The sequence below is a fragment of the Sminthopsis crassicaudata genome, chromosome 5, assembly GCF_048593235.1.
Source record: "Sminthopsis crassicaudata isolate SCR6 chromosome 5, ASM4859323v1, whole genome shotgun sequence".
NCBI classification, from domain to species: domain Eukaryota; kingdom Metazoa; phylum Chordata; class Mammalia; order Dasyuromorphia; family Dasyuridae; genus Sminthopsis; species Sminthopsis crassicaudata.
This window is the reverse complement of record NC_133621.1, coordinates 239,538,907-239,552,510: the sequence shown is the minus strand read 5'-3', so window position 1 is coordinate 239,552,510 and position 13,604 is coordinate 239,538,907. Positions and strand designations below refer to the sequence as shown.

At 32.2% G+C, this 13,604-nt stretch overlaps 1 protein-coding gene across 1 annotated transcript in view; it reads right to left on the bottom strand.

Annotated features, from left to right (window-relative positions):
• Nucleotides 1–9,659: 9,659 nt before the first annotated feature.
• The window catches only part of DENND5B (DENN domain containing 5B), a 242,205-nt gene continuing 238,260 nt past the window's right edge, over nucleotides 9,660–13,604 (bottom strand). Inside the window, 1 exon segment of the mRNA XM_074270625.1 lies at nucleotides 9,660–12,765. Coding sequence (XP_074126726.1) covers nucleotides 12,582–12,765 — 184 coding nt within the window. The 3' untranslated portion in view covers nucleotides 9,660–12,581.

Genomic DNA, 13,604 nt, shown 5'->3' with positions numbered 1-13,604 from the left:
TAAGGTGACATACACAGTTGAAATATGTATTTTTTTTACTTTTTACTTCCATTTAGTAATTGTTAGTTTACCATATCTAATTTTACTAAAATTCCATTGGATATTATTTCTTGTTTTCAGTTTTATGAAATTTATTTATTTCTAGGAAATCTATTTCTCCTTTTAATTCTTTTAACTTTCCCTTTATACATACTATATATGTACCATTGGGATATATTAATATTAAATTCATTGTTACCTTTTAGCAAAAGTTTCCTTTTTATCACTTTTAATATATTTTTTGCTGTTATCTAAAATTGTAATTGCTATTTCTGCTTTTTTTATTTCAGCTCAAGCTTATTAGATTTTGCTTCAACTAATTGTAAGTCTTCCTATTTTAAGTATCTTTTTTGTAAATAACCTATTGTTGGATTTTACTTTGTAATTCATTTGGCTATGACTTTCTGTTTTTTGGATGAGTTTATTCCATTTACATTCAGAGTTATGATAGATCATCACTTACTTCCTGTCATTCAAGTTCAAGTAATGCTCCTCTCATTCCATGTTTGTATAAGGTTCTCCTTATACAATCCAATTATGTATTCCCATGTTCCCCCACCTTTTATCCAATTTCCACTTAATATTTCCTCTGTTTCTTTTCCCTCCTTATAACATTTTAAAATCATATGTAGATTAAATGTCTTTTGTCTCAGATAATTATCATTACAACACCTTTCTAAAATAATTTTTTATCCCTTTTAATATTCCCTCTTTTTAACAGAACATAATTATCCTTATAAAGTCTCTTCTGATTGTTCACTTGTAGTTATCTTTTGATTTTTCTCAACTTCTAGATTTCTTTTAAAATTTCCATTTCAGTTTTGTTTTTTTCAATAAGAATATTTGAAATCCTCTGTTTCTTGGAAGATCCATTTTTTTTTCTTGTAGTATCCTACAAGTATTCAATTTTATAGTACTCAAATTTGTTATACTAGTTGTAGATAATTATCTTTTCCCTTTTGGAATATCTCATTTCATGTTCTCTATTTTTCTAAAATGATAGATGCCAGATCTCATATGATCTTGATAGTGGATCTTTTGTATTTAAGTTCTTTCTGGTTGCTTAGAGGATTTTTTTTCTAGAATTCTGAATTTTGACAATAATATTCCTGAAAGTTTTCATTCTAGGTTTTCTTTCAGGAAGTAGTTGTGGATTCTTTCTATTTTCACATTGCCTCTTGTTCTTATGTGTCTAGGCAATTTTAATGTATGATTTGTAGAAATAGGATATCCTTGTGCTAATTTTTAATCATGAATTTAGATAATCACATGATTCTTATGTTTTCTCTCCTTGATCTGCTTTCTAGGTCAGTTATTTTTGATATGAGATACTTTACATTTTCTTCCATTTTTTCATCCTTTGAATTTTTTTTTTTTTTTAAATTCTTGTCGCCTTGAGTCATTAATTGTCACTTGGTCCATTCTGATTCTTAGGGGATGTATTACTAGGGTAAAGTTTTGTACCTTTTTGGTTAAGATTTTGATCTTTTATTCAATCCTCTTTTAATTTATTTTATAATTTAAAAAACTTTTTGCATAATTTTTTGTGAAAAAGCTGGTTTGATTATAGACGTTTTGAGTTATTCTCTCTTCTGAATTTGTATCTGAGTTATCTCTCGCATTACCAAAGTCCTTCCTTCCTTCATTTATTCACATTTATTTTTTGCTAAGTCCCAAGAAGTACGTTCCTAAGTCTCCTTTACTTTGAGGACCAAATCAACTTGTGGATCTTTCTTTTACTCTTTCTTTAGGCCTTTCTTTCTCTAGTCACTAAAATTCTACTGTGATCAACTGTTGAACCTCCTTTTTTTTTTTTGGATGAGGAAAAAAAGTGGAAGAAGCCATTTCTTTAATCTTCAATTTAAATCAAGAATGTTTTCTGATATTAAAGATTTAATTGATGACTTTTCCTTAGTGAGGATAAAAAAAATTATGTAAACTTGGAGGTTTCCTTTTCTTCACAATATTGCCTTTTCTCTATTGTGTAAAAAAGTTTTTAAACCATAGCTTTGAATTGAATTTCACATCAGTTCAACCTGTTGAGATTTTATTAATTCACTTTAACCTTCCTAAGAAATTTCTTATGAGGTTTGAAGCCCTTCACTTTCATCACAAGTATCACAAGTATAAAATGATAACATTTATTGCTTGTTGAAGGAGTGAATTATTTAATAATCAGATTGCTAAGTGTTGAGCTAGAGCTGAACTTTTTCTTCCAGCTCTGCTGGCAAGTTTCTTTAATAAAGGATTATTCCAAGATGTAGGTACCCTCTCTTCTATTTGGCATATTCTATTTGGTATATTTCCGGTGAGCCTATTAACTTGGGTAAAGTTCATCCCCAAGTTATTCTCTTTAACCAAGAATCTCCTATATTTTCTCCTTTTTTAGTAATATCTAGGTTTTGTGATTCTACTATTTTTTCATACTTGAATATTTTTGACTTGGAAGCTGTTTTTTGGCTATTACATTTCTGGGATTTTTTTTGTTGTAATGTTTCATTCCAGAGTTGATTAGAGATCCTTTTATCATTTTTCATTATAGTTCTGATAAATCTGCTTAGTTTTCATTTGTGCTTTTTGAAATTATGACCAAGTTTTTTTATTTGGAAATGATTTTCAGAGTGTGATGATTATTAAATTGTCTGTCCTCAATCTGTTTTCAAGGTCACTTGTTTTTAATAGTAGGTACTTATTTTTCTCTAAAATTTTGATTTTCTAATTTTTCTCATTGTTTCATGGCTCATTCTCATTTTCAAAAAGCCCATTACTTAGATGATGTTTTCCCCCGCTTCTTGTTCTAGGCTATTTATTATCTTTCTCCATATTTTTATTTAAATTTCTTTCAGATACCATTATAATCTTTGGGGCCAAGTCTTATCTTTAGGCTTTTTTTTTGAGTTGTTATGCAGTTACTCTTCTTTGAGAACTTCATCCTGGACAACTTTTAACTCATAATAGCTCTTCAGTGTTTGGGGTCTTTTAATTATTCGTATTTTTAACATCAATTATTGATTTGGGATTTGTGTCAGGGCCATTCCCACACTGTCATATTTTTGAATGACGTGGTCAGTTTCTCTTTCCTGGATTCTGTTGCTTTCACTTCTGAGTTGTCTGAGCTCAAAGTCATGGCAAATTTCAGTATCACCATTAGCCTTCCACAGTTAAAGAACAAAGGAATTGCCATGAATTTTTGATTCTTCTTCCCTTCTAGAATGTTCTCCATCCAGGCAATTTCTTTTTATCCCCAGGTTCTTCTTGGTCAGGCTCCTGTGCCTTGCTAGTGTCTTTTAACCAGTTTACTTATACTCATGTTGGCTTCTTTGGTAGTTACTTTTTTTGTTCAGGTAGATGAAATACTTTACTTAGTTTTATATTTGAAAATTTTCGTCATTTTATTGTCTGATTATTTTTAGATAGGATACAAATAAAAGAATTCAGTCTACCTGAAATTTTTCACAGGATCATATTAAGCAGAAGTCCATACTATAATTTCCTGAAATTCAATATTCCATTATAGTCATACATCATAATTTGTCCTAGAGTCAGGAAGACCTGAATTCAAAACTACAATTAGACACTGTGTGACCCTGAGCAAATCACTTAAGTCAGTGTGCTTCAGTTTCTTTATCTGTAAAATAAACTAAAAAGGGAATGGCAAACCATTCCATTATTTTTGCCAGGAAAACCCTGAATGGCGTCATGAAAAATCAGACAAAACTGAAAAACAATTGAATAATATTCTCCAATTAACACGTGCTCACTTTGTTTCTAGTTGATGAACACATACATACACACATAGACACACACACACACACACATACACACACAAGTTCTTTTTCTCCCCACATACAAAAATAATCATTGTTACATAGATACATATATGTATTTGAATATTTTACATTATACCTGTGAATGTATTCATATACACATATATAGACACTATATACACACAGACACATATACATACTAGACATACATATAAACGCATAGAGGCAACAATGTGATGCAGTGGATAGTGTGCTCGGCCTGGAGATCAGGAAGACTTAGCTTCCTGAGTTCAAATCTGGCTTCACAAACTTACTAGTTGTATGATTCTGAACAAGTCATTGAACCCTGTTTGCCTTAGTTTCCTTATCTATAGAAGAGCAGAAGGAAATGGCAAAACTTTTGAGATTCTTTGCCAAGAAAACTCTAAATGGGATCACAGAGATTCAGTTACATTTGAATAAAAACAAAATGTATAACATTTTATATATACATATATATATGTATATATATATATATATATATATATATACATATATATATGTTCATATACAGGTTGTACACATACACACATACATAAATCTCCCCCTTGCTTTGAATACCTCTCTAGAAATGGGTGTTGCTGGCTTAAAAGATATATGTAGTTTGGTGATTATTGAGATATAATTTCAAAATTTCAAATTTCCAGAATGGTAGGATGAATTTATAGCTCTGATAGTATCTTAGTTTGCCTATTTTTCCCAGTACTCAACCACCATCTGCCATTTCCTCTTTTGTGATCTTTGCCATAGGTATGAAGATAAAAATGAGAACAATATTTACTAAGGCTGTTACTTAGGTCAGATTAGCTATACTTAAATCCCTCGTTCACACAGATTAGTTTATTTTCCTCAAGAGGCAAACTCCATGAAACTCTATTGGCTCATGTTACTGATGTGAAGAATTGTTGTGTGATGTTTTCTTTGCAGATGATTGTGCCTTCAATGCAGCCTTTGAAGCTAAGCTACATCACAGCTTGTGCTAATTTTGGCCTGACAATTAACATCAAGAAAAGAAAGATTCTCTACTGGCCAGCACCACACCATTTATACTTGGAACCATCATTTATAGCAAATGGAGTAATTTGAAATGCTGTGGGCAAGTTCACTTAACTTGGCAGCATACTTTCCAGAAAAGTACACAAAAATGATAAGTTTGGTGCATGTATTGCCAGTCCTAGCCCAGTGTTTGGAAGGCTCCAAATACAAGTGTGGGAGAAAAAAGGCTGTGTACCAAACTAAGGGTCTAAAAAGCCGTAGTGCTGATGTGTGAAAGTGTGAAATCTGTACAGTATACTAGTGTCATTCCAGGAAATGGAATCATTTCCATTTGAGTCATCCTAGGAAGATTCTGAAGATCTCAAATGGCTCGGAAGAAATGAGAGATGTGCAAAATTTAGAGACATCTCCACTTCAAATATTCATACAGATAATGTGTGCCTGACTTGAATGAGACCCTTCTGAGCTTTATATAAGCCATATACAGAACACTGTCCCTTGACCCTAACATATTAATGTCACTTTGATTCATTTTGAGCATAAAGGAAAACACTTTTTCAAGTATTGTATCTTTCAGTCAAACTAGTTGCTGCCCAAATTTTATATTTTATCTTCTAATTCCATGACAAAAGTCTCTCATTTCTGAAATGTACTCCCTCCTCCTCTTTGCCGCTTACTTTGTGAAAACTCAGGTGCCTCCTATTTGAAGTCTTTTTTCTTTTTTGTCTTTGGATTAAATTTTTTTTCCATTATTTTGAGTTCCAAGTTCTCTCCCTTTTCTTCCCATTCCCCCTCATTGAGAAGGTACATGTGAACTTATGCAAAACATTTGCATAAGTCATGTTGTGAAAGAAAACATCCCTCCCCAAAAAATCCTCAGGAAAAATAAAGTATGCTTCAATCTGTACTGAAGTCTTTTTTGATTTCCACATCCCCCTCCCCCCATTAAACTCCTGAAAGGATTGCCGCTGCCTTTGTCTTTGTACTTATAGCATTTAATAGTACCATGCATATATTATGAACTTACCTAATTACTTAATATAATTGAATAATGTAAATTGAATCAAATCATTGTAAGAAATCCAACAAAATCATGAAAACAGAATTATTGAACCAAATCACTCTTTTCCCCTGTTCTTTCCATATTGTCATATCTATTATTTGTTTACACATCTGAATGAGAAAAGTTGGAAGAGTAAAATTTAAAAATATAGTAAACTTAAAAATATTTCCCATTCAAAATTCTTGAAAGAACTCAAGAGTTTCCAATATTTCATGGGCTCACTTTAAATGATCTTTTTCTGTGAATTAGGATAGTAACTGTTTTTACAGCTATGGCATGAAATTGAGTTAGTCTAAATTAGATCATGTGATAGACACCTCTTATATCAACATAGTAGAGTATTTGGGGTAGCCTCCCATTTTAAAAGATAAACCTTCACATCATTGCTCTGTATAATTATGCTGATACACATACACAATGCACAATGGAGATATGTTATATATGTTCCTACGTAAGTACACAAATACATGGACGTAATATGTATATGCATGTATGTATGTATGTATGCTTACTCTGGACTGTGGCCAGTAGTGTATGGTTTTTATTATATTACTTGGTTACAAAAGATCTTTGGTGATAATGAGGGTATAATACAAATTTCTAAACTGCAATCGTTACTACATATGTTGTTTTGATTTCATTGCCTCTTCATAGCTTATCTATGTTCAGGGTTAATCAGGAGTCTAGAGTAATAAAATGAGACAGAGTTTTTATTCTCACAGTTTTATTTGTAAAGAAAATAGCATGAAAAGCCATAAATGTACTTAAAATCTGAAAAACCCAAGACTGTTTTTGTGATGTGTATGTTAAAGTGCTTGTTATAACAATTTTTAAAGAAATTAACAGGCCTCATTTTAAAAAACCTAGTTCATATTCTATTTTGTTAATGGTATGTAAATAGAATGATTTAAATGTAGACACCTCAGGGTTTTTCTTTAATTATATGGGGCACAATTATATACATTTCAAGTTGGTAACAGGACTTTTTTTTTATAATTTTCATAATCTCATGTGATAGAAAACAATACCTTAGGGGCAGGTAGGTGGTGCAATGGTTAGAGCACCAGCTCTGAATTCAGGAGGACCTAAGTTCAAATTTGGCCTCAAACACTTAATACTTCCTAGCCATGTGACCCTGGGCAAGTCACTTATCCCCAGTTGCCTTAGCAAAAATAAATAAATAAAAAATAAAAAAGGGGACAGCTAGATGGTGCGGTAGATAGAGTACCAGCCCTGAAGTCAGGAGGACCTGAGTTCAGATCTGGCCTTAGGCACTTAATACTTTCTAGCTATATAACCCCCAGCAAGTCATTTAACCCCAATAATCTTAGCAAAAGAAAAAATAAGACCTTATTTACTAGAAATTAAAGTGAATCCAGATCCAGCCAAGACATTTGATTTTGCCCATTCCAATCCCTTCTTTCTATCTCATATCTTGCCATTTGATCCAGTTAGTTCTGGAGGAGATACCTGAGGTTGGTGACTTTACACAACCCATCCTACTTAAATTCAATTCACTCACATGTCAAAACATCAACCTCCACAAACAATAATTCCCACCACTATCCCAGATACCAAAACATATTGCTCTGCAAGTTACTTGTGTCAGAAAGGAATTTTATATAAATTAATATAAATGATGTTATTAATGGCTTTGTGTATGTATTACCTTTACTAGGAATATGCCACATTTTAATGGTAGAATTTCAGGTAGTGGGGCATCAAGATCAGATATTTTGGGAAAGGTATTTATGTTCCAGACTTTTCAAATCATATTGAATAGGCAATCACTTACTCTATTTGACACTTCAGGCTGGGTGGCCTCAATATATAAGTCACTAAATACTACAAAACTTGGCTGGATTTAAGGGAATTGCAAATACATAATTGATAAAGATGAAGAACATGAAATAATTTTCTCATTTTTCTTCAACAATAAAGAGTAATATAACAATACCATGTATTACAGACCTTGAAATCACACGAATTACTTAGATACAGGATTAACTCTATACAAGAGAAGGACTTTGGCCTTCCCTGAGACTCCATTCTTAATCATTGAGAGTGTACTAATATTGTATTATAAATAGAAATCCAGATTTTCAGCATGCTGAAAGGGGTTCTGTAAACTTCAAAATTAAAACAACCTGTAAAAAAATCTATAATTTGTGCCAAAAAGGAGAGATTTCATCACGAAATGGAATATTTCCAGTGCTGCTAAATAAATATTCTAGTAGGAAGTATGCTTCAATATATCTAAAGGTATATCATGATCTCTCTCTCTCTCTCTCTCTCTCTCTCTCTCTCTCTCTCTCTCTCTCTCTCTCTCTCTCTCTCCCCCCCCTTTTTCCCTCCCTCCCTCCCTCCCACCTTCTTCTCTCTCTCTCTCTCTGTTTCTCTCTCTGTCTCTCTCTCTTTCTCTCTGCTTTATTACCTAAAAGGGAATATTAAATATATAACACTTTCCCCATATTATTTACATGGTATGAAAAAAGAAGTCACTTTTTAAAAATTGCTTTTTTTAAGAAAGAATAAAATGTTAAGAGTATGAGCCATAGGTTAAAAATTGTGTATAAGAGTTAGCATTGAGTCAATAAACATGTGGGTCTTTAGATTTAGAAGTGGAGAGATGACCAACTGTTGTTTTTTTTTTAACCTATCTCCCTTCCCAGTGTGAGAGGCAAGTCTGCATTTTTTTACATCCCACCTTTCTATATACCTTGCTTACTAAGAGATGTTGAGGCTTATGCTTTCTATTTTTTTGTTTTGTACTTTAAAGAAACTATAAGCATACCCACCAAGGTATAGATTAAAACTAGAGAGAAATCATCTGTAAGGCAATGGTAATTGGGTAATAACCAGATTTTGCATAAAAATTGTAGCATCTAAATGCTTGGACTAAAGATTTTGTTTATACTTTTAAAGAATAACAATGTGAATTTTTTCTAATTAAAAAAGGAATGAATATTTCTTAAAGAATAATTTTAAAACATTTTCTTCTTGAGCTGCCATTATGTGAAAATATTAAAGGATGGCTTCAGCCATTTTTATTCAATATAAGATATATAAATGAGAATGAATTTTCAAATAAAAGAAATCATAAAATAAAGTAATGCAACAGATTCACTTTAACAAATATATCAACATCTAGATATCCAAATAAGAATTGTTTGCTAATTTCAATGAGGCCCAAACATCATTAAAAAGTTCTTTTGTATTTTACTCTGCTGGATGCCTATATTCTTGATATTCTTGTACATTTTTTTTTTTTAAAAGATTGCTTACTTCCTACTCCCACCTGCATGAGGATTAGCAAATCATTTAGCTGGAACTTTACTACTATGAAATTTCTAGGTATTGCTTTTCAATGCAGAGGTAAAATCTCGGGAGCATATAGCCCAGGAATCCTAGATTTTATCTACAAACTCAAGATTAAGATCATCTAGTTCTTGCTTCTGGTGTTCATTTCAGTTGTAATGATTCTATGAGTGCAATTTTCAGGGTGAATAATACTATATAACTGCATAGATTCTGAAGAGGTAGAAGAATGAGAAAGGGGATATTTTTTTGGGGAAAAAAAGACAGTGACAACAATGACTACTATTTTCACATTAAAGAGCTTGTGTCCTACTGTGGGGATCAGGAGATTTAAAATCAAGAGACCATGTTCTATTACTAACTATCCATGTGACCTTTCTCTCTCTAGGTCTCAGTTCTCTTTATCTTTAAAAATAAAGAAGCCGTGGGTTCTTTCCAGTTCCAGAATGTTCTTTAATATTCTATCCCTCAAGCTACACAAGAAATATTTAATAAGATGGTCATATGAACACTGAATTAAGAGAATATAATGGAAAAAACACATAGATTTTAAATTCAAAGGATCTGGGTTTCAAATCCACCTCTGCCAATGACCTTGGTAAGTCACTTAACAGGTTCCTATTAATCTATAAAATGAGAAGGTAGTAGTAGATGGCTTCCAGCTCTAGATCCTATAAAATCACCAATAAGTTACAAGAGTGACTTATCTGACATTTGCAAGTTAATAGTCCGGCATAGATTACTGTTGTAACAGATTTCAGTGGACAAGGACAAATATGATGTGATTTTATATATCACAGTGGAAATGTAGATATTACTATAAAAACCATGGATAATCAATTTTATGATAGAACCATAATGTTGATTCACTATTTTCCTGTATTTCTACTTTGTAATGTACTCTTAAACTTATTTATAGTATTTTTGATAAAGCCTTTAGGAAGCATAGAATAAAAGGTCAGACCTGAGAGTCAGGAGGACCTAAATTTAAATCCTACCTCAGACATTCAGAAATAAGTATGTGACCCTGAGCAAATCATTTAACCTCTTCTCATCCTCAGTTTCCTCATTTGTAAAGTGGAGATAATAGCACCTGGGTCACTAGGTTTTTGAGAGCATCAAATGAGACCTTTTGCAAACTTTAAAGGGCTGAATTGTTCTCTGCCATGTACTTGCTGATTTTAGATGGAATATTTCCTAAATGGACCACCCTAAATTAATGTATATGTAACAAAGGTTCTAGGTGAAAAGCAATACACTTATTTGCTGAAGTCTAAGATAGACCAGAGTATTGGAAGGGCTAACTATATTTTTGTTTCTCATTCACATCTTAGGATAACTCACTTGGTCTGAGCCTCATTCAAAGGATTTTAGAGCTGGAAGGGAAAACCCTAGAAGTTATTTTTTCACTTTCTTCATTTTGCAGATGTGGACACTGAGCCCCAGAAAAATAAAGTGACTTGTCCAAAGTCACTCACACAGGTGCCACATGGATGAGCCATCACCTTAATATAGGTCTTTGAACTATACATTCAGTATTCTTTTTTTATTGTAACACATCTAAGGGTATTGGACAATGCTGCCCCCCACAATGGCAAAAAATTACGATCCCCAAAATTAGATGTGATATGAGAAAAGAGATCATTCAGATATACTAAGGCTTACTGAGAGGAAAATAACCAAAGCAGTTGTTAATCCAAGTTAACTAGTGAAACATTTAATAACCATTACTATAAAAAAAACCACCCAATTAGAAAGCAAATGCTAAACTACAGTCATTCTTATCCACCTTATCTTACTTTTAATAATAACTAGTATTTATACAGTGCTTTAATGTTTGTAAAGCACTTTGAAATACCTCATTTTATTCTCATAACTCTAAGAGGTAGGTGCCCATTTTATAGATGAAGAAACCGAGATTGAGAGAAGTTAAGCAACTAAGTCACACAGCTACTAAATGACTGAGGGCAAGATTTGTATTCCAATTTTTCTGACTCAATGTTTAGTGCTCTATCTAAACAATGCACAGTTTACCACTTAATTTTTTACAGTTTGCCTTCATCTATATCTCCTGATGTAATACCTGTCTTGAAACATTCTTAATTGGAAAACAAAAAAGAAACATACTTAATTGTACCCTTTCATTTCTTTCTATACCATCATCAAAAATGCCTTCACAGTTTTCTAAGATAGCTACTGGTTTGTGTTTTAACAAGCTTTCCCTTAATTTTCTTGGGGAGCAAGAAAAGTGGCTAGAAATGGGGAAGAAGTAACAAAATTCTTAATTTCAACAAGCCAGTGCTTGTGGTTATCTCAGGAAGGTTAAAAGTACCACTGCTGAGTTTAGATAGCCCTGTTTAGGTACAATGTACTTGCTCCTTGCAAAGAATGAATACAAGGGACACTGTGAAACTTCTATCTTTTCAAAGCACCCCAAATGACAAGAAAAATGCCAAGAATTAAGTTAAGCCTGGCTAAGCTTTCCAAAGTATAGCAAGATTATCTTTCTATATTGTAAAAGAAATTTCTCCAGTTCAGCAGAGCTTCTAGGGACCAGTGTTTAAAATATTTTAAATACATCTCCATTTTTGTGCTGACCTAAAAATTACCTCCAAAGATTTGATATGTGAATTCACTGCTGAAATGCATAAAAGTTTGTAACTTAAAAGATATAAATGAGAAAAAGCAGTTACATCATTAGGTAAAACAGTTTATATCCACATTAACAAGGATAAGCCACAAGAATGGTAATGGCTACATGTTGATACTTGCTGTGTTCCTTTGCAATATCTTAAAAAAATTCTACTGGGCTTGCACTATATTTATATATTGATGGCTTTCTTGACATTCCCACTTTCATTTGCTTCTCCCTCCCTCCTGATTTTGTTAAGCTACTTATTTTCAGACATAAGAACATTCTAAGAAAGTTCTGACTAATAATTTCTTGAAGATAGATTATTTATACAACCTAACACACGAAAATATTCTATTTCATATTAAATTTCAGGTTCAAATGAACTATAATACAATATTTAACCGTGATTACAGCTTTACAACAATTCAGAAAAGGAATAATATCTACATCCTAGTTCAGAGGATGCTTTGTCCTCTCAGTGACTTACTACCACAGCATAAAGGGCCTATCAAGTTCATATATACACATGTATAGCTTTCTTTTGTTATTGATTCTCCCTGACAAAAGAATTGTTCTTGTGTTTATAAACATATATGTATAAGTATATACACACATATCTTCTTTCCCTTCACAATACTTCTTTTGCTTGGGAAGGGCAGACAACATGGCACAGAAGCTGGGAAAGGTAAAGAATAAAGAATCCATAGCTTTCAGCAAAGCCAAATTAAACATCCACTCCTTTAACAAGTGATCCTTCCAAGACAATACTGAAGTCCTGTATTGTCTGCAGGATGCGAATGAGGGAGTTGACAGTCATGTGGTCTCGAAGGAGAGCAGTTTCCTCATACATTCTAGTGATGGTAGGACATTCAGCCAATAATGGAATCCACTGGGGGAGCAGGTGATCCCTAAATGGCCAAAATAAGAATGGTTAGGTTAAAATAAAAAGGGTAACTGTACTACTAATGAAGAGGAAATCAAAGCAATTAAGTTATTTTGCCCAATAATATGCCAATAAATTCAACAATTTAAATGAAATTTAAGAATACTTATAAAAATATAAACGGTCTAGATTATCAGAAGAGGAAATAGAATATCTAAATAAGCCTATTCTAGAAAAAGAACCCATAAATGAGCTTCCTAATAAAACAAAACAAAACAAAACATCAAGACTAGATATATTTACAAGTGAATTCTACCAAATATTTAAGGATTAACTCATTTCAATAAATTTGCTGCAATACTAGGCAAAGGAGTTCTATCAGCCCCTATTATGAAACAAATATGGTTCTGACACCCAAACCAGGAATAGCAAAAACAGAGAAAGAAAATTATAGACTAATTTTACTAATGAATATAGATGCAAAAATGCTAAATAAAATGCTATCTAGGAAATCACAACAATATATCATAAAAATCATACATTGTAACCAAGTAGGATTTATACCAGGAATGGTTTAATGGAAAACTGTTAATGGAATTATGTCAATATCAAAAGTAACAAAAATCATATGATTTATATCAACAGATACAGAAAAAGCTCTTGATAAAATATCATACTCTTATTAAAAACATTTGAAAGCATAGATATAAGTGGATTTTTTCCTTAAAATGATAACCTAAAAGCACTAGCAACTATTATTTATAATGGGGATAAGCTAGAAATCTTCCCAATAAGATCAAGAGTAAAATAAGGATGGTCATTGTCACCAGTATTGACTATTGTGTTAGAAATGCTAGCAAAAGC